The following is a 26,634-nucleotide window of genomic DNA, read 5'->3' on the forward strand; positions in this document are numbered from 1 at the left end:
AAATTTTCCGAAATTCCCGTAAAATCGTCCTTTTAGGTTCTTATATACCGATCGCGGTTATTACGATTAGAATCGCCAGTTATGTTCGGAAGATCATAAAAGGTCTTTTTAAAAATTATTATTTTTTATACAAATAACTAATTACAATGATATTAAAACATGTGTTACTTAAAACAAGTCTGGAGCGAAAGTGAATTATAAAAATATTAAATTATAGACAATCGAAGTTCAGCGTCAGCATCTATTCTCTTGTTCAATCTGCCACTCAGCTCTTTCACACGGATGGGGCCCCGGTAACGCTAGTGTGAAAATTATTTTACTTCAGTTAGTTTATAACCAAATTTCTATTAAACACTCACCCAGTAATTTACGTGTGCAATACCTAAGTTTCTTACTATTTTATTAGGTACTTGTAGCTACAGCATGAATGTAGTATCACTTTTATCTACACATTTGTTTCATTCGAACAATAACAACGTACTTGCGAGCTTTTCGCAGCAAGAACATAATATTATCTCAGAAAGTTTAATGCCATACATTGATGTGTTAAAAGAAAAATACAATTTAATAGAAAACTTTAATTTGTACTTGAAAACAATCTCATATTTTATGACGGTTCAACGGCGTTCAACGAAGCCAATGAATCTGTAGAACAAAGTCATCATAGAAATTCAAAATTCAAAAATACCACAGCCAAGCATGCTTGTGTTGTTGGACACTCAACACTTATATAACCACTATGGTGTAGGCTCTGCATCATCAATACAATCTTCATCATCACTAACATCTTTAGATTCGTCTAATATCTCGTTTGTGAATAATTCAGCTTTTAAAGGTAAAGTTTGTAGATCATTTTCATCCCCAGCGTTTTCTCTCAATACCTGCAACTTTTCCTCGACGAACTGGACAAATGTGGTCTGGCCAGCATATTGAGCTAACTCTTTGGCCAGCTTGAGATTTTCTTCATTGGGCGTTTTGGCCAGCTGATGGGCCGCTTGGTACGGATCGTCCAACACTAAGTGACTGTGAAATAAATAAACATATAAAAAATTACGTCACCTCTCGTGCTCTGTGACGGCGTAGTGCGTGTTTGAAGCATCCGCCGTGGACAAGGAAGGGCGCGAGGGGAACGATGGCTGGTCCGTGTGATGCGTCAACTCGTGAACGAGTGCTGTTTGTGGTGCCGGGTCGACCTGTTACTAGTTAATAAATCATTGTATTTGTTGGATTGTTGGATGCGATTACTAATTGTGACAGTAATAACGACCATCATGTTCACGAAGCATCCTTACACAAACAATGAATTCAATTCATCCGACATACGATAATTTATATATTTTATACAATTTAATCTTCATTACTTTTTATTAAATATTTGATATTATTTAAACGCGATTCATATATTGGATGCAGCACCTTACAAAGTAAAACTAATCTGTTATGTGTTATACAGCCATTGAAAAATATCCCAAGTATTTAATGAAAAGAGTGGCCGTTGAGTTACTTGTATATTCTTCTCACGAGCTCTTCGTTTTCCGAACAGATGGTAGATTCAATAATTTAAAAGAAATATTCATAGAGAGTATTCAAAAACGCTTAGTTTAAGTCTAATTGAATAAAGTTTGTTGACTTTGACAAAATTTAACGTGCGCGGAACAGTTGCACTACTAATTATTCAAATATTTTTGACGTTTGTTTCTAAAATCATCTATAAATAGTCAGAATTTACCAAGCGTTCAAAAAGTTATGCGACAGACTTGACAGGCTCGGGTGTATGAAACTGTCTTTTTATTTATCAACAAGCATTTGGAAATTTATTTGTTGCGGGGATTCCACATGCGAGATTAGCCGGCAGTTCGGACGTACATTTATGGTACACAGTGTAGAAGGTACATAAGTGTTCCTTGATAAATCAAATAGTTAAGCATAATAAATTGCTCCATGTTCTTAGTTACGAACTCATATAAATCGAAAAAAATAGGAACTAGAAGTCACATAAACATGTTAAACCTATCACCTCACAGGTGAATTATTGACTACCAGCCATTAGGTAGTGATTTAGTATAATTTTTTACATTTAATTTAACTTTTTATTAATTAAGCAGCTGTTTTCTTTAATAAAATATGTGGCGATCATTTTCACTAGGGAATTCTTAATTTATTCATATAGTCATCATTTTATCGCCGTCAATATCCGGAGCGTCGCAACTCTCAAGTAATCTTAAGAATGTATATATATGCGACAACGTCCCGCAAATAATTAGCACTTATAACATATCTATTACATTCTTATTTAGATTTCTGAGGACAATACTAATAAAAAATTTAAACACAAAGATCGAAACTAGAACTCTTGGGCTGTAGAATACAGTTTATTTTATCTGACTGTTACTTGGTTTGACAATGTGGCGGCATTTTAACTGTAATCTGACAGCTTTGCTAGCTTCACTCGGCTGCGAACTGCTTTTTAGGGATGAATTACCTATTAAAAATTGGTTTGAACTCCTTTTCAAGTAAAAAAATACTCACCAGAAGCTCGCTAGTAGTAGCATACCACTCCGTGCGCCGTAGTCCGCCCACTTCCGCACGACGTCTTCCGCCAGCTTGTCCATATGTCTGTATACAACAAATTCATCAAAAAAAAAATGGAAACAAATAATAATAAATCAATCAAACTAAGGAATCAACTTCTTAATCGGTGATAACATGATAAAAAAGGATATGGATACTGAGAAGACCACTGTCAGCTCAGCAATACAGCCATTGGTCAGTGGGCGTCTTGCGAAAAGAAGACTGTATGACAGGGAACTGACGTGTGGAAATATTCTACGGATGGGAAGTTATGAGGCGACCGTTCATGAAAAGTTGCAAAACCAGGGGTCTAGAGATTCGCCGCCCTTTAAGTTAGGAGTCTGTTATAAGCTTGAGGGTCTATTGTTAAGGTCAGTTCAATATGTCGACCTTTAATGACATTAAAAAGAATTCTAAAGGAATCAATTTTGAGAAAATAAATGCCTTTTATGCCTTTTATTATAATATTTATTATTGTAATTTGTTGCTTAGTGCTAGATAAAATTTACTATTTCTCATGAATCTGGTGGGTATATTCAAATGTAAAAAAATCAAATCCCATCGACAGTTCAAAATGTCGACCTTTATTATATTATTTAGTGCTAGATAGACTTTAGTATTTGTCATGAATCTGGCAAGTATGTACAAAAATAAAAATTCTAATCCCATCAAAAGCTAAATGTCACAAGTACCACAAGGATCTATTCTTTGACCGTTCCTATTCCTTATTTATATAAATGATCCATAGAAACTTGTAGAAAAATATTCGTATATATTAGAGATACCTGGCTCTCGCGAGCATGTAGGCTTCCAGGAACATCTTTGCCTCGGACAGGTGGTCCACAGCCGAGGTGACGTCATGCAGGCTGAGCAGCGTCGCAGCCTTGCGCAACTGAATGCCGCCATAATCCACCTGTCCTACATGAAATACATAGAATGAGCCTTTGTTCGCACGCTAGTAGAGCTCAGTTAAATGAACGACATATACAACACATTCACATCTAATGGTATGTGATCACCGCCGCTCATTATCTCATGCATTACCAGAAGAATTACGGGAGCGTTACCGGCCTTTTAGTTAAGTGTGCATAATTTTTTCAGGAGCCCATGTTGTGTATTCATTCTAAAGTTAGGTTGCAAATATACGAGGAACACCACAAATCAAATGGTGAGGTGATACAAAAAATTGTGGACATAAGCACGGCGCCGTGCCAGATTTTCACCTCCGAAATGTATGAGCATCGCACTAGTACTCAACTGACAATATTTTTGTTGAGGCACGGTAGGAATCACAGAATGCACTCGGTATCTTCTGTGATTTGTCTAAGGCTTAAGATTGTGTTCAGCAATCAACTCTGGTCAGGGAGCTCTGTCACTATGGTATAAAAAGAACTGCACTCAATCTTCTGATTTCATATTTGAATAATATAATTTAGAAGGTCGATAGAAATAGCAGGAGATCCCCTGGGACTCCCTTCAGTATGGGGTAGCACATGGGACTATTCTTTGACCATTCCTATTCCTTATTTACAATGATCCATAGCACCTTGTACAAAAAACGGACAAGGTAGTATTGTTTGCGGGTGACAGTTCACTGATATCCAAAGCGCAAGGAAACCAAGTTATGTGTGACGAAGTAAACGATATTCTATGTACTGGAGCGACCGCCACCATATTTTTATGACAAAAAGAAGCCCACTGAGTTTTTTGTACCCTTTCTTCCCAGGTCTGAGGCATGTTTTTTCGAATGGGTGGTGGGTGGTTGTTTGAGACGTACATCAAGAGATTATAATTCCTATTTTGAATTAAAAAAATTGTAGCGTGTGGTGCGAATCAAAATAAAAGGGGATGAGCAAAGGATTCCTTTGTATCGCACCGATAAAGGTGAAGAACGTGGCACAGAAACAGTTTCCTCACATTTTATTTACTTTTAATTACTATTATATAAATATAATATGTGACTTTGGTTCCCTTACTTTTTGCCTTTTTTAGGTACCGATATAACCCTGTTGCTGTAAAAGTACTTTTGGCAATTCTCTCATGTTGTTAATTGGTCACTGCCTACAGAATTACGAAGAGACAGGTGGAAGTTGAAGGTGCAAGCTCAGGGCTACATGGCGGATGCATTAGCACCCAAACTCACCTACCCCAACTCTTAATCTTTGCAGCATACCGTTTATCGTTATCATAGACTACGTCCTTTCTGTTGATCAATTCCGACCGCTTTCTCTCAACTTCTTGCTTTATACTCATCAGTTGTTGTCAGTAAGGATCTGGATCTACACACACAGAATCATTATTGCGAGTTAACCCGGGTTTTGCCAGGCTTAGAAGAATCTCGGCGTCGTAAATACTACGCTTAAGCCAACTTTGTGCTACTGTGTACTATTACTGTCACTGCATCAGGTCCATTCAAATTCAAATATTTTTATTCAAAATAGGATGTCACACTTATTGAAGGTCAAAAAACTACCACCCATTCCAAAATGAATGCCTCAGACCTGAGAAGAATGGGCGCAACAAACTCAGCGGGCTTTTTTTTCATCGAATAAATATGTTTACAAAGTAATATTGTACAATTAAACTTATTATTTAATAGCCTGAGGGCGGTCACTCCATTTCCAATCTGTGGTATCATTAAGTCATTTATGTTATAGTAACCTTTACCACACAAACGTTTTTAACAATTCTTTTGAATAATGTAATACTTTTATTTTGAACATTTTCTTGGATCTTGTTGTAAAAGCATATACATCGCCCCACAAAAGACTTAATTAAGAAATAAAGTCGATTGACAATCTACCGTTTAATTATAATATCACTAATGAAATTATAGTTTGATAAAATACCTGCGACATATACAAACTATTTGTCAAAAGTCTTTTTCTGCGACCTTTTACATACGTATACATATAATTATGTTAGAAGTTTTAAGTAATTTTAGTTTTAAGAAATATATAGTGGAAAAGATCCAACAAATGATCATGGTTTTCTTCATCCTGTCTGTAAAACAATAAATAATTTCCAAGTATAGTTATTATTAAGTATTTACTTCCAATAAACTCCACGTCCCCTTTCGCCATCATCCTCTCTATCTGCGCGACGTACAGCTGCATCGTGTCTTTCCAAAATCTGTAACACCACATTCACAGTTAACACAGTGACTGACAGGAGGAATACATTGGATTGTCTCTTCTTATATAAAATTGTTAACAGCGGAATTGACTGCCCCGAAATGCTCCCGTTAATTAATGTATCCGCTCCCATGAGACTCCCGAGAATCAGCAAACACGATACATTTTCAACAAACACTGCAAAGTCTAACCTAGGTCACTTTCGTACTCTTAATAGAATTGTTCGCATTTATAATAGCCTTCCGAAAGTTGATCGAACTATAGACATTTTTAATGATAAGCTCTCTGATTTTCGGTATAAACTTCGGAAATTTTTATGTTGCTAGACAGGAATATAATTTGCTGCTCAACAAAAATTATTCATTTAATGTAATATTTTAGTTCTGCCGTATTTAAGTCAAATAAGTTTTGTTCATTTTTATTTATAATTGTATTGTATCTTATTATATCATTGTATTATATTGTATCTTAGTATTAGTTCTTATGTTTGTTAAAATTCATAATTTATGTATGTTTTACTTGCATGTGGTCGTTGCCTGTAAGTGCAATAACACTTAGACTTATACTTATTTAGAATTATATTTAATGTAATTGGTTAGTGATTATTGTGTTGGCGATGCTAATAAACAAATAAATAAATAAATAAACATGTTATATTCGAAACAAAGCTATAGCAAGAAATTCTTCTGTGGCTGATCCTTAGGAGCTGATACCATGGGAATCGTATGCTCCTCATCAACTTAGTAGAGTAACTCCACTACTATCAATTTTTTTTTATGGAATAGGAGGACAAACGAGCGTACGGGTCGGGTCACCTGTTGTTAAGTGATCACCGCCGCCCACAATCTCTTGCAACACCAGAGGAATCACAGGAGCGTTGCCGGCCTTTTAGGAAGGTGTACGCGCTTTTTTTGTTAATTTGAAGTGATATCCCCCACTTCTGGGTCTCGAAGGTTCCCATATCGTATCGTCCCGGAAACATCGCACAAGGAAGTTTATTCCACAGCTTTGTTTTACGTGGAATAAAAGCTCCTTGATTATACTAGATATTAACACTAGCAAACCACGGGCTAACGCGCACATTGATAAATCAAAATAAGTCACACATTATGAGGCTGTCGGGTGGATCAAAACACATATTACCTTAGTCTGTTAGTACTAGAAAATATAAAATTAACATAATTTTCGACTTAATATTTTCTTCAGTCACCAACCCAGATTTTAAACATATTATTTGAGTTACACAAATGTGTCCACAAAGCCAGCTGAGGATCTACTTTATCTCTTTCCCTCCGTAATATTCTTTTGCCGCAGTTCGTATCTGAAACCAGCTTTACACGGCTCTCGCTCAGAGCCACCTATGGCCTTAGTTAAAGGTATTAATTGATCTTATTTTTATGGAAAAGGATCACCGCAACCCACAGGAATCGCAGGAGCGTAACCGGCCCTTAAGGAAGGTGGTACGCGCATTTTTTGAACGTACCCATGACGCTACGTCCAAGAAACATCGCGCAAGGAAGCTCATTCCACAGCTTTGTGGAAAAAAGTTCCTTGAAAAACGCACTGTGGGGGACCACACATCCAGATGATGGAGATGATATCCTAATTTGACGCATGTCGTGCGAAGGTGGAATTCGGCGGCAGTATGCCCTACGCGGCTATCGCTTAGAGCCACCCAGCCAGGTATCTCATTAATCTCATTTAGTTAATACTCACTTGAAGGAAACGCAAGGCGCAAGTGAAATAAGGAAAGGGCACAGGTAGTCTTTCTCGCTCGCAAGTTCCATTGCCGCAGACATTTCACCTCGGAATATTAACAACATGATTGCCGCCTCAATTCTATGTTTCTCTAAATGCCATTCGACTGTAACATAAATCATTTTTAATAAGTAAAATTCAGGATCAATAGGTTCAAGTTGACGATGAAGGGCGTCATTGTGGAGGTGTGGGAGGAGTTTCTCCCGAACCTGAGCCAATCGCAGGGGTTTTTATATGACAATTACGGACGGACGAATAGGACGTCTAGCTGACGGTAATGATACTGTCCTGCCCATTACAATGCAGTACCACTCATGATTCTTGAAAAACCAAATAAGTCTGAGCGGCACTACAATTGCGCTCATCACCTTTTAGACATAAGATGTTAAGTCTCATTTGCACAGTAATTTCACTAGCTACATAGCCCTTCAGACCGGTACACAAAAATACTACCTACCTGGGACAAACAATCCCGTTAGGCAGGTTCAAATTCGCGAAAGAGATCACTTGTCGAATACAACTCGGATGGGCAGTGTTCAGGAAGCTTTGTAAAATCTTCTCGTCCCAAATACGAAAGTGTCTGAAGAAAAAGGTTTTCAACCAGTGTGTGTTGCCAGTGATGACTAACGGTAAGCAGACGTCGTCGTGGGCTTGATCAGAAAGCTAATGGTCGCTCAGAGGGCAATGGAGAGGGCTATGCTCGGAGTTTCCCTGCGAGATCGAATCAGAAATGAGGAGATCCGTAGGATAGTAGTCACCGACATACCCCTAATGATTGCAAAATTGAAGTGGCAGTGGGCAGGGCACATAGTTCGATGGACAGATGGGGCATAAATGTCCTCAAATGGTGACAACATACCGGAAGACGCAGTGTTGGTAAGCCCCCCATAAGAAGAACCGACTATCTGGTCAAGATCGCCGGAATACTTTGGATGAGGGCAGCGCAGGAGCGATCGTCGTTGAGATATTTGGGGTAGGCCTTTGGACTTCCGGCTGATGATCCTGATTACTGTTTCACGGCGGATAAAGGCGCCGTTTTGGTACCCATAGTCTAGCCGGTATATTAAGCAAAGGAACCTCTCACTGGTAAATGCCCTTAGTCGACTCTTACAATATGGACTTCCCTATTATTTTTATGCCCCGGGGAAGCACGGGGCAACAAAAAGTCAAAAATATTTTAATGACATAAAATCAAAACATTGAAGAAATACCACGTAATTTAGGTGCTGCATGAAACTGTAAATATGAGAGAAAATTAATATAAAACGTTTCATTTTTCCGAAATTACATTCACCCAATTATATTTTATACTGACCCTCACACTAGGCGTTGTCTGTCTGTATTTAATGTAATAAAACCAATTTTATTTATACTATTATTCGTAGATTTTTAGTTCAACCTGTTGTAATTTAAATAAATTATTAATGTATGACATTTCATACAAATTTTACTCTATATGAATGTTACTTGCGCCTATAATTAAAGTAGCACAGTATTTTTGTCTATATTATTTCGTATTTTTTTTTATGGCAAAAGGTGGACAAACGAGCTTACGGGTCACCTGGTGTGAAGTGATCACCGCCGCCCACATTCTCTTGCAAAACCAGATTAATCACAGGAGCGTTGTCGGTCGTATCATCCCGGAAACAACGCACAAGCTCATTCCACAGCTTTGTAGTACGTGGAAGAAAGCTCCTTGAAAAGCGCACAGTGGAGGACCGCCACACATCCAGATGGTGGGGATGATATCTTAATTTGTGGCGTGTCGTGCGAAGGTGGCATCCAGCTATTAATTAAGCTTCTGTATGCAAGCGATATCAGTAACTTACTGTTAAATTAATATCTACAATAACATTATGGTTGTATTGTCAGTATACTTCCTTGCTATCTGTATCTGTGGCGTTATTGTAATGTGGTTGACTTTTAAAATAATAACCATTCTGTTAGTTGGCAACCTCACAACGTGTTTTAATATACTTACAATGGCTAAAGTTATGTAGTAGTGCTACTCACAACTACTGCTTTTGAGATAATTCAAGTCACCGAGGGCTAAAATTAAAACATATTATTCTTTTACGACTTTAGTAGAGGGAACTCCATTTAAGTATTTTATCGTTCGATTTCCTCCCTGTGACTCTACACTACGTTCTTAGATGTCTTAAATGTAAGGCAATTATGAAAATTGTTTTTTGAAAACCTCACGCGAGATTATTTAGATTGCAAAATCTGACCCAGGGTTGACAGAAGTCAAAAGACCGCCTCACATAATTACTGGATGCCCCCAAAAGGAAACGTATTATTCCATACTTACATTCGGAATCCAAAATGGAGTTAAAATCATTAGTGTTCCCAAATATTTTCATATAACGATGATGCCCATCGTTGCCATTCGCTGGGATAGTGCCCAAAAATCTGTGCGCCATTTCCTGAAACTTCTCGGGCGTCACCAATTTCATGCTACTCATCACATATGGCAGAAGGAACCTTTGTTTGGGCTTGGCAATAGCGGTCGCATGGATGGCCATGTTCTCTTCTAGGTTTTCCTCAGTATCATCTGCCTTCTTATCTTTCTTCTTCTTCTTCTTCTCCTTCTTCGGTCCGTGGTCATCTATAAAGTGAATTATAAATAATTCTTAGTTTTTGAAATTGTGGGAGGCTAAAAACTTGCTAATAACGTCTTCATTAATAATAATCTTTAGACTAAAAAGGCTAGAAACCAGAGATGTAAAGCCAGTAAAAAAAATTTTTTATTATATTTCCTACTTCTAGTATGTTTTAAATTCCTTTTCTATCGTAGTTGCGTGAATGTTCCTGTGTTCTGTGTTTTATTTACGTGTTTTACCAGTTTAAAGGTTAGAATTTTTTTCGTTATTTTCTTGAACACTGCGCATTACCGTGTAATAAGATTGGTAGCACTATAATCGTGGAACAAAGCTCTATCGACTACAATTTATAAATGTTGGTTAGGTTAGGTTATGTTAGAACATTAAAAAAAAAGGCACGAGCCGAGCGTAACGAGGCGAGTGCCTGTAACTAATTAAAGGCGTTTCCTTTTCATTTCTCCCCAGAAAAATGTGCCAACCCTTAAAAAATTCATACTTTGAGGTTTAGTTATAATCCTTTTTTCTCTGGAACGGTGTGCATTACCTTGTAATAACAGTGGTAGCATTATAATCGTGGACTAAAGCTCTAACAATAACAATATTTTTTACCTCAAAATTGGTGCTACGGGATACTAAGTTCTAACCGGACACATTTCAGTAAAAGAGTAATTTTGTCAAAAAAACTGACTTATGGGATTTCTCACATAATAGATTCATTTATAATCCCAGAAGTGAGCGATCATTTTAAAATAACAAATTGTTAAGTAGCTGCGTCACTGCCCACCTTGGTGCAGGTCTGCGGGGAAGTCCCGGGAACTCCATAACCTCACGCAGCAGTCAGCACCACCCGATAACACGGAGTCCCACGCGGCGGGGAAGGAGCACCACGCGGCACCCACCGTCCAAGCCCCGTGCCCACTGAATACACTCACACAAGTCCCAGCTACTACGTCCCACACCTATTAAACATTCAAATAATTCTGTGGACGCTTGGAGAACTCAATCGATTATACTCGGGCTTGAGATTTTTATCGGTCACTATTGACTATATATGAATCACGCTTGAGTATAACACAGCGGGCAACCATTGGATTCGACGGTGTGTTGTGTTCGGTTACTGGTTACACCGGGACAGCTACAAGGTCTTAGAATGGCTCAAGCGGAAGGTCGGCGCTGGACATACATAAAGTGCATCAGCATATTTACTTTACATCAGCTTTGTGCTATTTGCGGCTGATGTTTGAATTATTATGTACTAGTTTTTAACTGCAAATAAAATATTTTATTATTATTATTATTATGGTTCCATTAGCAGCGAATCGATCTTATGACACTTCATGTGTGCTAAAAATATTTAAAAAAAAGTTTTGCATATTTCTCGCAGAAATAAATAATTAAAATTAACCTACTACTAAAAATTATATTTGTTAATCTTCTTTTTCATTATTGAAATCTCAATGTGACTAGCGAAATTGAAGTCACGCTCAGAATTTTTGGGTTTTTCAAGAATCCTGAGCGGCACTGCATTGTCATGGGCAGGGCTTATCAATAACCATCAGCTGAACGTCCTGCTTGTCTCGTCCCGTCATAAAAAAATCAGATATTATAAGATACATAGTCCTAGTTGGTGTTTCTGGCATTCCCACATAGTACTTACTCGCACAGTACGGTCTTGTGAGGTGGACAGTAAATAATTATCGCGGTGAGGGTTCCACACGACATGATGCACGGGTAAATTGTGACCGGTGAGAGCCTTCCACATAGTGAGCGTCTTACCATCTGGAAATAAAGATAATAAATAAATAATAAAAATAAGTAATAATAAATTTAGATTGCGGACAATGACGTATAATAATCAACAATACTGACAATCACGGTCAAAAATTGTCTGTTAACCTCTATTAAACAGAGTTTTGTATCGACCGCGCTTTGAATACAACGCCACGCAATGACAAACTGTTTAGTGTAAAACTGTCCAAATATCCATACTCAGAATTGTGTAACAAACTTGACGATTTTAATCATTGTGCTAATTAATTAATTACATTTACATTACTTCTGCATATCAATGAAATGCTGTAAATCAGCAGTATTCATTGTTATGCAGACGACAGCAGAGAGTATGCTTCCTACACCGGCCGTACCAACATGTCCCGGGATAGCGTCGACGAGAACCAGAACAACTTTGTGTCTGAAATCGAGGGTATTCTTTGTCTAAGCTCGGAAAGGGGCCGACAAAATTAAGCTCAATTCAACCCCAGAGACAAGTTTGTGCGTTTACCGCTACAAAGTCTCCATTTGTCGTATCCCCTCGATACGAGATAACTCCTCTAACTGCCACAGCCTGTATTGGCATACTGGCGTCAATATATCGAGCGATTTTCAGTTCTGTGGTTACTTGGAAGAGAAGACCAAACTGGCCTCTAAAAAGCTTGGTGTACTCAGTAAGGCGAGACAGTACTTCTCTATACGCAACCGCCTGCAACTATAAAAGGCGCAAATTTGGCCTCACATGGAGTTCTGTTCTCACTTCTGGCCGGGCGCTCCCCATTACCAGTTTCTTCCATCAGACCGCATACAACTCAGAGCCGCTCGAATCAGCCACGATCAAGTCTCTCCGATCGGCTCGACTCTTTGGCGTTGCGTAGAGATGTGGGTTCTTTCTGCATCTTCTACCGCATTTATCACGGGGAGTGCTCAGAGGAGCTGTTCAGATTGATTGTTGTTGCTGACAGTGGCCGAATTCCAACACAGGTCTTTACGTCAAAATGTAAGATACCACCCGCATCACCTTGACGTTTGGTATTTCCTCAAGAAATTTCTTATGTCGCACAGCCACTTTGTGGAATCAATTACCGGCTGCTGTTTTACCGAACCGACACGACTTAGTGACCTTCAAGAAAATACCCCCACCCATACTCCCACCTAAAGGCCGGCAACGCATACTTTTACACTTGTTGTTGCGGATGTCCATGGGCGGTAGCCTCACCACTCCCACCCCGTGAGCCTTTTGCTCGTTTGCCTCCCCGAATATAAAAAAAATCAATTGGTAAAACAACATGTTCTTGCCTCGTGTTCGCATCCAAGAGCATACAATTGACTTTAATTATTACTGCAACGAAATACAATGTTAATTTGAATGAATGTTTTAATGTCATCTGTATAAGTTAATGTATACATGTATACAATAGCACTCGGCCATTTTTTCACTGCCTTTTACTCTTAAAATTGCGATTGGGAGTCTAATTGTTGATTGTACGTCAACATGTGAAAGGTAATAAGGTACCTGTTAGATATTATTATGAAGCTAAATATTAATGCTTGACGCTTCATTTAAACTGATAATAAAACTTACCATCTTTCTCACTATACTGGATAATATTTACTGTGTGTATTTTGTCTAGTGAGCTCACTGCAATCAGATCTCTAAGTGGCGAGAGTTCACAGGATTCAGATGTCTGTTGTGGGTGCCAATCTACATGGTGGATTATGTTCCTGAAAATATAAGATACGTTATGACATATTTCATAATATACTAGCTGACCCAACAGACATTGTTTGGTACATAATAAATAAAGTACTGTTTTTTATGAATTTGTCAATAATATTACATAACATCGAGAATTATTTCTTAAAATTTATGCTCCCCCTTGTTATAATGAAATTGTTTCACAACACAACTGTCATACCCACCGTGTAAAGTATGTAAAGTGATTAAAAATACAGTCAGGTGGCCGATGAGCAAAATCTCTCAACATGTCACTGAGAGATTTTTGGTAAAAAAAGTCAAAATCACCTGACATAATTTTAAGTATTACTATACTAACAATAAACAAAGGATGCTTCGAAATACTACGGACAAATAGTTACCCAAAAACGAAGCTAGCTGCTACGGGTTGAAGTGTATCGAGGTCCAGTACTGCGATGGCTCCATCACGACTGCCAACCAGGATGCCTCGAGATGTATACTTCACCACACAAGGTTTCCATACTTTCTGTTCCCACACTACTTTCAAAACCCACGGCTCTGAAACAAAAACTTTATTTGTTTGGTACTTCAACAGATAAATTGAACAAAAAAAAATCAACTCAAAGGTAAACCTACAACACTGAAATAACACCAAAATTTTGGTGATATTATTTTAATCATCAGCTTATTGATAGTGTTTCCTGAACAGAAGAGAATATCGTATACGTATCTTAACGTATTGGGGTATCCACACAATTCCACATCCCCGTATTTAGAGACGAGTGCATCTAACACCATGAAATGAAGGGGAGAAACTTAACTACTCCCGGGTAGGAGCGTAAACCCTATCACCATGTCGCAGAATACCGGGACGCGCTGCGTCAGGCGCTACAAGTCAGCAGATTGGGTTCAAATTCATTTTTATTCAAAATAGGATTTAAAATCACTTATTGAACGTCAAAAACTACCACCCATTCAAAAGAGACTGCCGCAGACCTGAGAAGAATGGGCGCAAGAAACTCAGCGGGCTTTTTTTATAAAATATGGATTACAATGTAATATCGTACAATAGACATTTATAATTAAAGAGCCTGAGGGTGTTCGCTTTATTCCCAGTCCGTGGTGTCATTAAGAAAATCGTTTATGCTATAATAACCTTTCCCACACAAACGTTTTTTAACAATTCTTTTAAATATCGTAACACATTTGTATTGTACATTTTCTGGGATCATATTGTAGAAGCATATACATCGTCCAACAAAAGACTTACTAACTCGACCCAACCGAGTAGTAGGCATAACAATTTTATGTTTGTTCCTCGTGTTAACATTATGAATATCACAGTTTCTAGAAAATTCCTCAATGTGCTTATCAAAATGTTTATTTCTTTAAATTTTTCTCTTAATGATTCTTTAGGACCTAGGTTATAAATCGCGCGAATAGCCCTCTTCTGCAGCACAAAGATAGTATTAATATACCATAGGACATAATACTATGAAAATAACTAAAGTATACTAATCTCGCCTAATTTTCTTAACCGCATATGCTGCAGAACTAAGCCTATTCGCCAATCCTTCAATATAGGGGCACCACTGCAATTTTGAATCAAGAGTAATGCCAAGAATTACAGCAGATTCCACTGGTTTTACCACCTTTCCATTTAATAAAATTTTAAAATAAAAATTTATCAATAAGTTATTGGCGCTAAACCAGTACACGATGTCAGATAGAGCATTGTTTACTTCGTCATATAAAACTTGGCTTCGTTTCACTTTGAATATAAGTGAAGTGTCATCCGCAAACAATACCACCTTGTTTTTTTTCTCTACAAGGTTAGGTAGATCATTTATATAAATTAGGAAGAGGAAGGGTCCAAGAATAGACCCTTGTGGTACCCCCATACCGAGAGGAGTCCCAGGAGATCTCCTGCCATTCACCTCGACCTTCTGAATCCTATTATTTAAATATGAGATCAGACGATCGAGTGCAGATCCTCTTATACCATAGTGACATAGCTTCCTGACCAGTGTTGAATGTTGAACACAATCAAAAGTGCATTCTGTGATTCCTCCCAGGCCTCAAAAATATTCCTGATGAGTTCAACACCTGCATCCGTAGTCGAACGTCCCCTAGTAAAGCCAAATTGTTTTATATGAATGGTTAGGACGCGATCTTCATTAGCATCCTACCTAGGAATTGTTTCCCTTTAGATGATCCCAATGCTTAAGCCATTTGCAGTGACTGATGAAATATGCACGCCTTTTACTATCAAGGGCGTGCATATTTCAATATCAAGCTCTGTAATGTTGATTAGTGGCAGATCACAGCCCTAGTTAGATGCGTCCGTTAAAGCAGCAGATGACTGCAAAAAACAGGCGTATGGAATAGGATTGCGGCGCTGGGAATAAAGGATCCGAACTGCAAAGTTCTATAGAGAAAAATATAACCATGCCTCCAAATTCTTTCAGAAGCGGCAAATCGCCCGTGCGAATTGCACATCGTCAAAATCGGCGAACATCTTTCAAGTTAAGTTAGAAAAAGACAAGTTCTGAGTGTTCTCGAAAGCTGCTATTGGTAATTTAAGACTGCCTACACTGCCGCAACTACACATGGTGACCAATGGGTCACGAGACCCATACGGCAAAACAGAAACTTATCTTATGGACATTCTATTGCCTTTAAATCAACTCTTAATGGACAATGGAATGACACCACCTTCCACCCTCGATGCCAAAGCTGAAATATGTTCAGCGAGTTGCGTTTTCCTTGTACCTTACTCCAGCCAATACTCTCTTGAGAAGGTCGCGGAGTAGGTTAAAATAAGTCTTGTTCAATTTAATCCCAGAAGATTGCGAGTTAACCATTTAAAAAGACCATTTGTCTTATCACTGTCCTTCCAATACACTTCCTTTGAAAAATCACTATCTTGCAAGACCAGAGGAACCACATAAGTGTTGCCGGGCTTTAAGGTGTTTGTATGCAATTTTGATACACCTAAAGCTGCCCAGCACTCATAGTTGCTGACACTTATGTTAGGCAGGCGTATTCATTTATCATGTAAGCCCCTTACTGGCTGACATAAATAAAGCTCATAAATATATCAAAAGTTTTACCACTATCAATATGTTTGGTATCATATACAGTGACTTCACCACCCCCGCAGGTAAAGAGCTGCCTATCTGGCCCCCAACTCAAAGAATATATTGAACGCTGTGCAGTTGGCCGGAGGGTTGTTGCTGATCTCTTTTTGTTTTGACTAGCATCTATCAGGCCCACCTGAAAATTTGGAGTAAAATTAACTTTATTTCAACCGGAAATAATTATAACACAATACATTGGATCACTTGGCATTGTGTAGAGAGGTCGCTTCATTGTGTGTCCTCTACCGCATTTATCACGGGGATTGCCGCCAAATTCCACCTTCCACCGCATAACACGCCACAAATTAGGATATCAACCCCATCATCTGGTTGTGTAGTGTTCCTTCAAAGTGCTATTTTAAGGAACTTTCTTCCACATACTACAAAGCTGTGGAATGAGCTTCGGTTGTTTTCGGGATAGTAAGACATTGGTACCTTCATAAAAAGCACGTACAGTGCCACAAACTTATCTGGCCCGGTGGCCAAAAGTAGAACTAACGTCGCCATTTTGAAATGTCAATCAGCCTGTTATTCCATGACATTCCCACCATTGATTGTTTGTTCCGTGTGTTTATTTTTCTTTTTGTGGTTTTAATAAGTGAAAAATGCCGAAAGCTTTAAAAAGTGATGCGAGGAACGTTATATTACAAGTTGTGAATTATATGAAGGAAGAAAAACGCCTTCAGGCACCAATTATATCCTTCGATAAGTTGTATGAACGCGTTGCTGCTGCCACAGGTTAGTGTTGTCAGCTTCTAAAAAAATACCACCACGCACTTTAAATTAAAATACATATTTTTAAATATTATTTATTTACTTTTTGTTATTCCTTGTTCCTTGTTCCATTATTTATTGTTATTAGACGCTGTTGGCAAATTGATGAAGTTGATGGTGTGCTTAATCCAGTCTCGAAAGGAAACAGATCAATAATTGTTCTTGCGGGAGGACAAGCTGGCTTTGTGGAGAATGCAATATTAGTTTTTCAATCAAATACAAAAAGCGGTGATTATCACGATGAAATGAATAGTACAAATTTCAAAAAATGGGTGACTGATAGACTTCTACAAAATCTACATCGGCCAACATTAATCATAATGGATAATGCCCCATATCATAGTATTTCTATAAACAAATGCCCTAATTCAAATTATAAAATATGCAAAAATGGCTGTCAGAAAACAATGTTGTATTTAGTGAAAATTTCACAAAACCGCAACTCTACGAATTAATCAAAAGGCACAAACCAAAACCTTTTACGAAATAGATGAATTATTGAAAAGTAATGGACACAGCGTGTTAAGGTTACCACCATACCATTGCGATTTAAATGCAATCGAAATGATTTGGAGCTCTATGAAAAGAAATGTAGCAGATCAGAATATTGGTAGATCAAATTCTGAAATGCCTACATTGATTGCAGAAGCTTTTGATAAAATAACAATTACGGAATGGCAAAAGCATTGCAATCATGTAAAAAAAATTGAAAACGAGTATCGAAAAAGAGAGGGATACTTAGACGAGGCTTTCATCATTAATTTAGGTAGTGATAGTGAAAGTGAAAGTAGTGACTCTGATGATGATGAAATGACTTATGAATTAAACAATTCCGGTGATATAAGAATACCTGGAATATCTCCGTTAGAGAACACTCGGCATACATTTTATGTAAATGATCATAATTATTGTATAAAAATATAAAGATTTTTAATGGCCCTATTTGTTTACTTTTTAGTGAAGTAACATTTATGTTACATTAGGCGTGTTCAGGGAGTCACTATTAACGCTACTTTTGCTATTTTCTGTCAGATGCGTGAACAAAAAATAGCGAAAGAAAGCGAAATTAGTGAAAACCGTGACGCCCTGAACACCTCTAATATGTGCATATTATTTTTACCCACTTTATTGCAAAAAATATTTACTAGCAACACTAAATGCGATAACAGCGACGCTGCCAGCGTACCAGATAAGTTTGCGGGACTATACATCTTCCTTAAAGGCCGAAAACGCTCCTATGCTAAAAGGTTACATTTTGTGTAATTAATAAGTGTACCAATTTCGTTGATGTTTTGTGTATCGTCAGCAAATGCCATAACAAGTATGTGGCTACATTTAATTCATAAATCCAAAATCCATACTGTATACATGGTAATACTTAATATTCGGGCATTAACAAAACTTGTTTACTCACCCTGGATTCAGCGGTAGCAAACGCCAAGAGATTCTCTTCAGTGGGATGCCACGCAACTGTGAGCACTTTACCCTGAACATTTTGAAAATATGATACCACTGTGGTAACATTTAGTTTTGTTTCATCTTCGGATAGGTCCATCTCTAAAAGCCGGACTGAGCCATCGCCAATACTCATAGCATATCTATAATTTATTAATTATATTAAAAAAAACTTTCTTGACAACATATTAAACACTTTATTGATTAACAAATATATGCCTAATTCAACTTTTTCTATTCTGCTTATCACATGTTTATCAATACAATGGCTTTTATGTTATATGAATCACAGGTGATGCAAACTTTGTTCACAGTTGTACAATACATACAGTTGTGAAATACCTTTGATACTTGACTATGGCTGTCAGTCGCAAATGTTCTCATAAAATTAAAAAAAATGTCATATATTTTATTTACAATTTAATGTTTATGGTTGAGCACAAACGGGTGTACAAGTCACCTGGTGTAAAGTGATCACCACCGCTCATATTCTCTTGCAACACGAGAGGAATCACAGGAGCTTGTAAAAAGATGTACCTGCTTATTTTGAAGGTAAAGGCAGCACATTCTATAGTTTAATTGTAAGTAAGCACCTACAAAAAGCAGTTTTTAGTCGTTAACACGCAAACTCACTAGTTTCACTAAGAGACACTTCTCTTAGGGTGTAAAATTAGACATTAGTTTATTTTAATTAGCTAATAAGACAAAATTAGTTAATTTGACCACATTCCACAATGATCTCAGTACTAGTTAGAAGACAACTTTCTTCCGACACTCATTGACAATTTCTCAAGAGAGACCTGCACTGTCATGTAAGGCATATAGGGCATCTCCAGTACTGTCATCTGAATGACAATACATGTTGGAGGCGAGCTACATATCATTGATATGCATAAGAAACATTGTAGGGGATAGCATACAGCCTAGGGGAACTCCAGTGTTCACAGGCTTCAAGCATATAACCTGTATGCTATGCTGAGTGAGGAAGGTGGTGGTCCACTTGCAAAGCCCAAATGATGGAAGTTTATAGAGGTCCTTTTGCCATACACGATCGAAAGCCTTCACTATATTTAGACTAACTTCCAGACATTGTCCCTTGCTTTTAATAGTTTCACTTCTATCATACTTCCACTATACATACACACACTACCATACACACACATACTACCATACACACACATACTTCCATACACACACATACACGCCCATTTCTTTTATCTTTATTTTGTACTATTATAGGGGAAGAGAGTGGACCTCATGACACAGGGAATTCTAGAGACTTACTTTAAACCAACATATACTTTATAACTGATATTTTGTAAATCTATGTCACTAATATGGTACCCCAATAAATAAATTATTATAAAAATTATTATTATTATAATTCACTTACCTTCTAGCATCATACGGACAAGCCTCTATTGCGTATATAAAACTACCACAGGACTTATAATATGCAATAACTTCATCCTTCTCAACCGAATAGCATATAACGTCTCTATCTTGTGATGCTGTCCAGATAATCCACTTATCACTGTTTACATTCCCATTGATTTCACACTTTTCATCAATCTTATTTGATATTTCGCCATCCTGTTGACATATTGTATTCTGAATTCTTGGTGCATTTGATGCAATACAGAAGAGACCACTTTGATGTAGATTGTGAATCATTTTCCATCTTAATTTGGTCTTGCTGTGAAAAAACAATATTCATATTTGAGAAGCTTTTTAATAAGAATCACAAATTACAAATTTTATTCTAATATAACATAGGTTAGTCTCTGTATGCCAGAAAGGGATGGAATGAAGTTGTATGTATTTTTTAATGCTGACTCGTAATCAAACAAATTTAAAAAAAAATGTCAAAAAAATTAGAAAAAAAAAATTGGTGTGGACCACTCCTAACATTTAGGGGGATGAAAAATAATATGTTGTCCGATTCTCAGACCTACCCAATATGCACTCAAAATTTCATGAGAATTCAGTCAAGCCGTTGCGAAGGAGTTTAACTACAAACACCGCAACATGAGAATTTTATATATAAGATTATTAATTCTGCTCTAATTATATTAAATCTTTTCTAAATACATACAGCATACATTTAATTAGCATGATTTTTCATATTTGTTATGTCAAACTACCATTAGAGATAGTGCCTGAAAGTCAGTCCTAGATTACTTTAGGTACTGAGATGACTGAATCTCACCATCATATAATTATATCATAATAATTGTGTAACAAGTGTGTCAATATCATAAAAAAAAATACTTTGTACTAGAATTAACAATAAAAAATGGCAGTTGAAGAGACCATCAATACAAGTGAAAGCATAGAACTTTTAGTATTAGAATTTCATAATGTTTAAACAAATTATTAATTTCAATTTATTTTTTAAACTTGTTTAGTATTCATAATGGTTTAGCTGTCTTTGTCACATATGTGTAAATAATATAGTATAACTAGCTGACCCAGCAAATGTTGTATTGCCGATATTAAAATCGTGATACAAAAGTAACTGTTGATCGTAGATGGGTGAAAATTTGAAGTTGTATGTATTTTTAAATGCTGACTCATAATCAAACAAATTAAAAAAAAAAAAATTGGCGTCGACCACCCTAAACATTTAGGGGGATGAAAAATAGATGTTGTCCGATTCTCAGACCTACCCAATATGCACTAAAAATTTCATGACAATCGGTCAAGCCGTTTCGAAGGAGTTTAGCTACAAACACCGCGACATGAGAATTTTATATATTAGATTTAGAAGCATATAAATTTAAACTTTTACTATTAATTATTATGTAATTAAAGTAATATTTGAGAAAATTAAGGAATTATTATTATTGTTTTCAATAAGATATTCAATAAAAAAAAAACACAACAATGCACAGTAACAATACACATATAACTTTTCACTTAATCCATTCAATTTCATTTTTAAGATATACACAACACTAATGTTGCACAATACATAAGCTGTACAGATATACTGCTATGATCTTTTGGTAACATGAACTCATGAGGTTTCACCCATCTAAAAAGAGCCTAACTATGTATATTTATATATTTTATTTAAATTATTAATTTATCGCATGCACCACTCATGAGCATGTTGGTGAAGCGAACCCATAAGATTGTCCCCTACCAAAAAGTGGCCAATGTGTTTTTTTATTTTTTATTATGGAATAGGAGGACAAACGAGCGTACCGGTCACCTGGTGTTAAGTGATCACCGCCGCCCACATTCTCTTGCAACACCAGACGAATCACAAGAGCATTGTCAGCCTTTAAGGACGCGCTTTTTATGAAGGTACCCATGTCCTATCGTCCCGGAAACGCCGCACAAGGAAGCTCATTCCACAGCTTTGTAGTATGTGGAAGAAAGCTCCTTGAAAACCGCACTGTGGAGGACCGCCACACATCCAGATGGTGGGGATGTGTCTAAGGAACTTGACACTTCAAAAATTACCTGTTAATTTGTAGAGGATTACATTTTAGCAGTTGACTCCTCCCATCTGCTATCAGAAGTAAGTCAGGTTTGTACCATAACACTGTGGCCCATTTGACATCTGAATGTGTAACTTTATTTTTTTGTTGTCCAATAGGTATCGAACAGCTTGCAACCAATTTACCACTCCTTGACCATATTCTCAAGCCCCTGCAAGTTTAAATTTAATATAACAATAATAAATAATTGAAGCACATACATTTAACTTATAATGCACTAAACACATCAGACACTCGGGCTTTGAAAAAAATAAACATACTTGCACAATCTCTATGATTCATTAACAAACATTTTTTTTTATGGAATAGGAGGACAAACGAGCGAACGGGTCACCTGGTGTTAAGTGATGACCGCCGCCCACATTCTCTTGCAATACCAGAGGAATCACAAGAGCGTTGCCGGCCTTTAAGATAGGTGTGCGCGCTTTTTTTGAATGTACCCATGTCATATCGTTCCGGAAACACAGCACAGGGAAGCTGATTTCACAGCTTTGTAGTACGTGGAAGAAAGCTCCGCTTGAAAACCGCACTGTGGAGGACCGCCACACATCCAGATGGTGGGGATGATATCCTAACTTGTGGCGTGTCGTGAGAAGGTGGAATTCGGCGACAAGAATCAGGTTAAACACTCCCCTTGATAAATGCGGTAGAAGACACACAATGAAGCAACGTCTCTACGCAACGCCAAGTGATCCAGCCGTTCACAGAGCACTGGGTCCCCGACAATTCGAGGTGCTCTACGTTGCACGCGGTCAAATGGATCGAGCTGATAAGAGGTGCGCCAGACCAGAGATGACAGCAATACTCCATGTGTGGCCGGACCTGCGCTTTGTAGAGCGCTAGAATGTGGGCCGGCTTGAAGTATTTCCGTGGTCTATTAATGACGCCCAGCTTCTTCGACGCCAATTTGGCTTTGCCCTCCAGATGGCCACGGAATAGGCAATCGCTCGAGATTTCGAGACCCAGTATTCCGATACTAGGCGAGGCTTTAAGGGAAGTGTTGTCGAAGAGCGGTGATACGACAAATGGGTTTTTTTAGTGGTAAATGCGCTAACTTGAGTCTTCTGGGGGTTAAATTGGACAAGGTTCAATTCACCCCATTCCGCGACCTTCTCAAGGGAGGACTCGATAGAAGACACAAGTTTCTCCCGGCACTGGTCGACCTTTTCCCGAGAGAGACCTGCATGGCCCGTGTATACGCCATCACCAATGCTGTCGTCTGCTGCATAGCAATGTATGTTGGAGGTGTCCAACATATCATTGATATGCAGAAGAAACAGCGTGGGAGATAGCACACAGCCTTGGTGCACTCCAGCGTTCACGGGCTTGGGATTTGAGCAAAAACCGTCAACAACGACCTGTATGCTGCGCCCAATGAGGAAGCTGGAGGTCCACTTGCATAAGCTCTCGGGAAGCCCAATGATGGTAGTTTTGATAGAAGCGCCTTGTGCCATACACGATCAAAGGCCTTCGCTATATCCAGGCTAACTGCCAGGCCTTCCCCCTTGCTTCCAATAGCCGCCGCCCATCTATGTGTTAGGTATACCAGAAGATCGCCAGATACGTGTTCCGGTCAGGTGACTGGATAGCTGCTCGCCGATTTTGACGACGTGCTTCGACTTCGCACGGGCATTTGCCCCTTAAAAAATCTGGAGGCATGGTTATACTTCCTCTTCAGAACTTTGCAGTTCGGATCCATAGAGCCCAGCGCCGCAACCTAAGTTCGATACGCCTGTTTATTGCAATCAGATGCTGCTTTAACTGATGCATCGCACCACGAACTTTATTCAGATTGAGTAAGTACAGAAAAAGATTTGATGAACATACATGTGTTATTTTACTTTATTTCTTATTCACACTATATTTCTGTAGTATAAAATGTAATACATTACATATACAGTAATGTCTTTACAAGTTAACAAATCAAAATTGTTATTACCCAATTGATGCTTTACCTATTTTGTCTTAGGAAATGTAATTTAATTGAGGATTAATGAAATTTTATTGTGATAGCTGCCCTAAAAATGTATCATATAAAATTGTTCACTTAATAACACTTTGTATAGTTAAAATTACAGGACTTGAGGAGAAAAATAACATAGATAATAAATGTAAACAAACCCAGTCTTTCCTATTGAAGCTAAGAGATTTTTATGTTTATGAGAACTAGCATCCTCTTGTTTAATAATGTCTTCCGTTTCAGAATTCTCATTTGACACAGCACTTGAACTTGTACATTTTGATGATACATTCTTCATGTGTGTATTATCAAGTGCTTCCACTAAGCCTGTAATGGTTTCTTCTTCTTTATTTTTCCTATCTAATAAATCTTTTTTTAACCTCAAACATTCAGCAAGAAAGTCATCCTCTGGTGCGTTCTTTTCCGCAACTTTAACTAAAACTTCTTCAGGCTCATATTTCTTGTGACCAAACTCATTTGCTTCATGGTCCTTGTATATATCAAATGTATCATCTTCTTCTACAATTGTTTCATCAAAACTATCATCAGGTAGATCTTTTAATATGCCTGAATGATTTTTGGTCTTTGATCCAACTTCTCTAATTTTAGCCAGCCTTTTTGCTAGAACAGATTCCTCTTCACAAAAATCAACCAATTTTTTCAGACAAACTTCATATTGGGGACACCAAGATACGGAAAGAATTTCATCATTTTGACCTCTTACTTTATATAAAACTCTACCCCCACCTAAAATTTTACAATAAGAATAATTAAAATTGAAAAGTTTTCATGGACATCATAGGTGTTGTACATATAAACTGAGCAAAAATTACCATTCAAATCCAACACTATAACAACACCCTGCTTTGTACCAACAGCTACTATTAAACACCTATGGGGAGAACAAGACATGCATGATGGTTTTGTTCCTTTCAATAAACGGGGCATAGCTTGGACAAGGTTTGATTTGATATCCCATCTAACTATGTTGCCAAAGTTTCCAAGTGTTACAGCTTTACTTGAATCACAATATCCAACTCCAACAACTTCCTGAAAGAATTTTTTTTAAACTAGATTTTAATTTTTTAGAATTTTATATTTAAATAACACATAATGCCAAATGTGTTATTTGATACGACTGAGATGTCATATGTCTGTACTTAATAATAATATCAAAATAGCAGTGGAAAGCTACTTAGAAGAGAATACTTACTAGCTAGATGAGTACCATAGTAGAGTGCAAGTACTATTTGTTTATGCAGGCACCAGAGCTAGTTTAATTAATGTTCTACTGATGTTTATGTCACAAGTGGCAAACACAATTGTGGCGCTACTAAAATTGGTTGTATCCAAAAAACTGTGCACTGCACTGTGGTAAGGAAGAGGGTATCAAGTCATAGGGTGAATGTTATACGTCTTGTAGTCTCTTATCATTTAAATCTTATAAATATTTACCTCCATTTCCTTCTGGTGAATATTATGGCTTTGTATACATTTTGCTTGAAGAGAATTATCAACTTCTACAAGAGACCATTGTTTTACCATGCCATCTGAACTTCCGACAAGAATATTGCGTTTTTCGGGCCATTCTGGTGAAATATCAACACTAACAATCCTGCAAAAAATTACGTCAGTGTAGTTCTAGGTATTTACGATGTCTGTAACCTTATACATTAATTTATGTAGGTATATCACGAAAATGAACATGGTTTATACTTACTTCTCTCCATGTGCTTGTTTAACCACATGTGCTATAAAACGTCCATCCTTACTCGTTTCAAAAGAGACTGGTATAAGAACACAAAGACTTCTACTTGGACCACCATAAATCACCCATCCATCGGAACTAACAGCAATAACAGAGGATTTGTACCAATTTGGGGAGGGAATTACTATTGTTTCCTCCATTATATTGATTGAGAAATCTGATTAACGTACATTAAATCTAATGCTACCGTAATACGGACAATATACTATAATAATAAATGAAAAGCTATGGTTTTATTTTCCACAAGAATATGTACAAACAGAGAGTCACAATCAAATAATCACAGGTCGCAACCGCAGCACAGTCCGCAAATCGCCGGTTGTCACCGCCCGCCGGTGTTTTGAAAGGATAAAGCAATTTTTTTTTTCTAAAAAAAATATGCCCAAAGACATTTTTTTTTGGTTCTGTTCGTCCATCTGGACAGGCAAAGGGATCAAAAGCCCATACAGCCAAGTCTTATTTTTATTTTTCTATTCTTCAGTCTTCACTTTAC

The 26,634-nt window shown here is 37.5% G+C and overlaps 1 protein-coding gene across 1 annotated transcript; it reads right to left on the reverse strand.

Annotated features, from left to right (window-relative positions):
- Nucleotides 1-563: 563 nt before the first annotated feature.
- On the reverse strand, nt 564-26,481 carry LOC126976955 (gem-associated protein 5-like). The gene is made up of 18 exons (XM_050825565.1): nt 26,094-26,481; nt 25,829-25,988; nt 25,207-25,423; nt 24,535-25,120; nt 22,376-22,564; nt 20,298-20,600; nt 18,864-19,047; nt 16,649-16,811; nt 13,937-14,093; nt 13,422-13,561; nt 11,724-11,845; nt 10,851-11,025; nt 9,775-10,071; nt 7,422-7,569; nt 5,624-5,703; nt 3,357-3,489; nt 2,530-2,616; nt 564-1,023 (listed from the first exon to the last, which is right to left on the reverse strand). The coding sequence occupies exons 1-18, from the start codon at nt 26,279-26,281 to the stop codon at nt 738-740; spliced, it is 3,615 nt and encodes a 1,204-aa protein (XP_050681522.1). The 5' UTR covers nt 26,282-26,481; the 3' UTR covers nt 564-737.
- Nucleotides 26,482-26,634: the final 153 nt, after the last annotated feature.

Source organism: Leptidea sinapis, chromosome 43 (assembly GCF_905404315.1).
Source record: "Leptidea sinapis chromosome 43, ilLepSina1.1, whole genome shotgun sequence".
NCBI classification, from domain to species: Eukaryota; Metazoa; Arthropoda; class Insecta; order Lepidoptera; family Pieridae; genus Leptidea; species Leptidea sinapis.

What these genes read in the sequence shown, in the direction of transcription:
- LOC126976955 (XM_050825565.1), bottom strand. Translation starts at nt 26,281, where the DNA reads ATGGAGGAAACAATAGTAATTCCCTCCCCAAATTGGTACAAATCCTCT. An exon ending in AAACAAGCACATGGAGAGAA is followed by an intron (nt 25,989 to 26,093) that starts GTAAGTATAAAC and finishes AATTTTTTGCAG; the next exon opens with GATTGTTAGTGTTGATATTT. An exon ending in TTCACCAGAAGGAAATGGAG is followed by an intron (nt 25,424 to 25,828) that starts GTAAATATTTAT and finishes AAATTCTTTCAG; the next exon opens with GAAGTTGTTGGAGTTGGATA.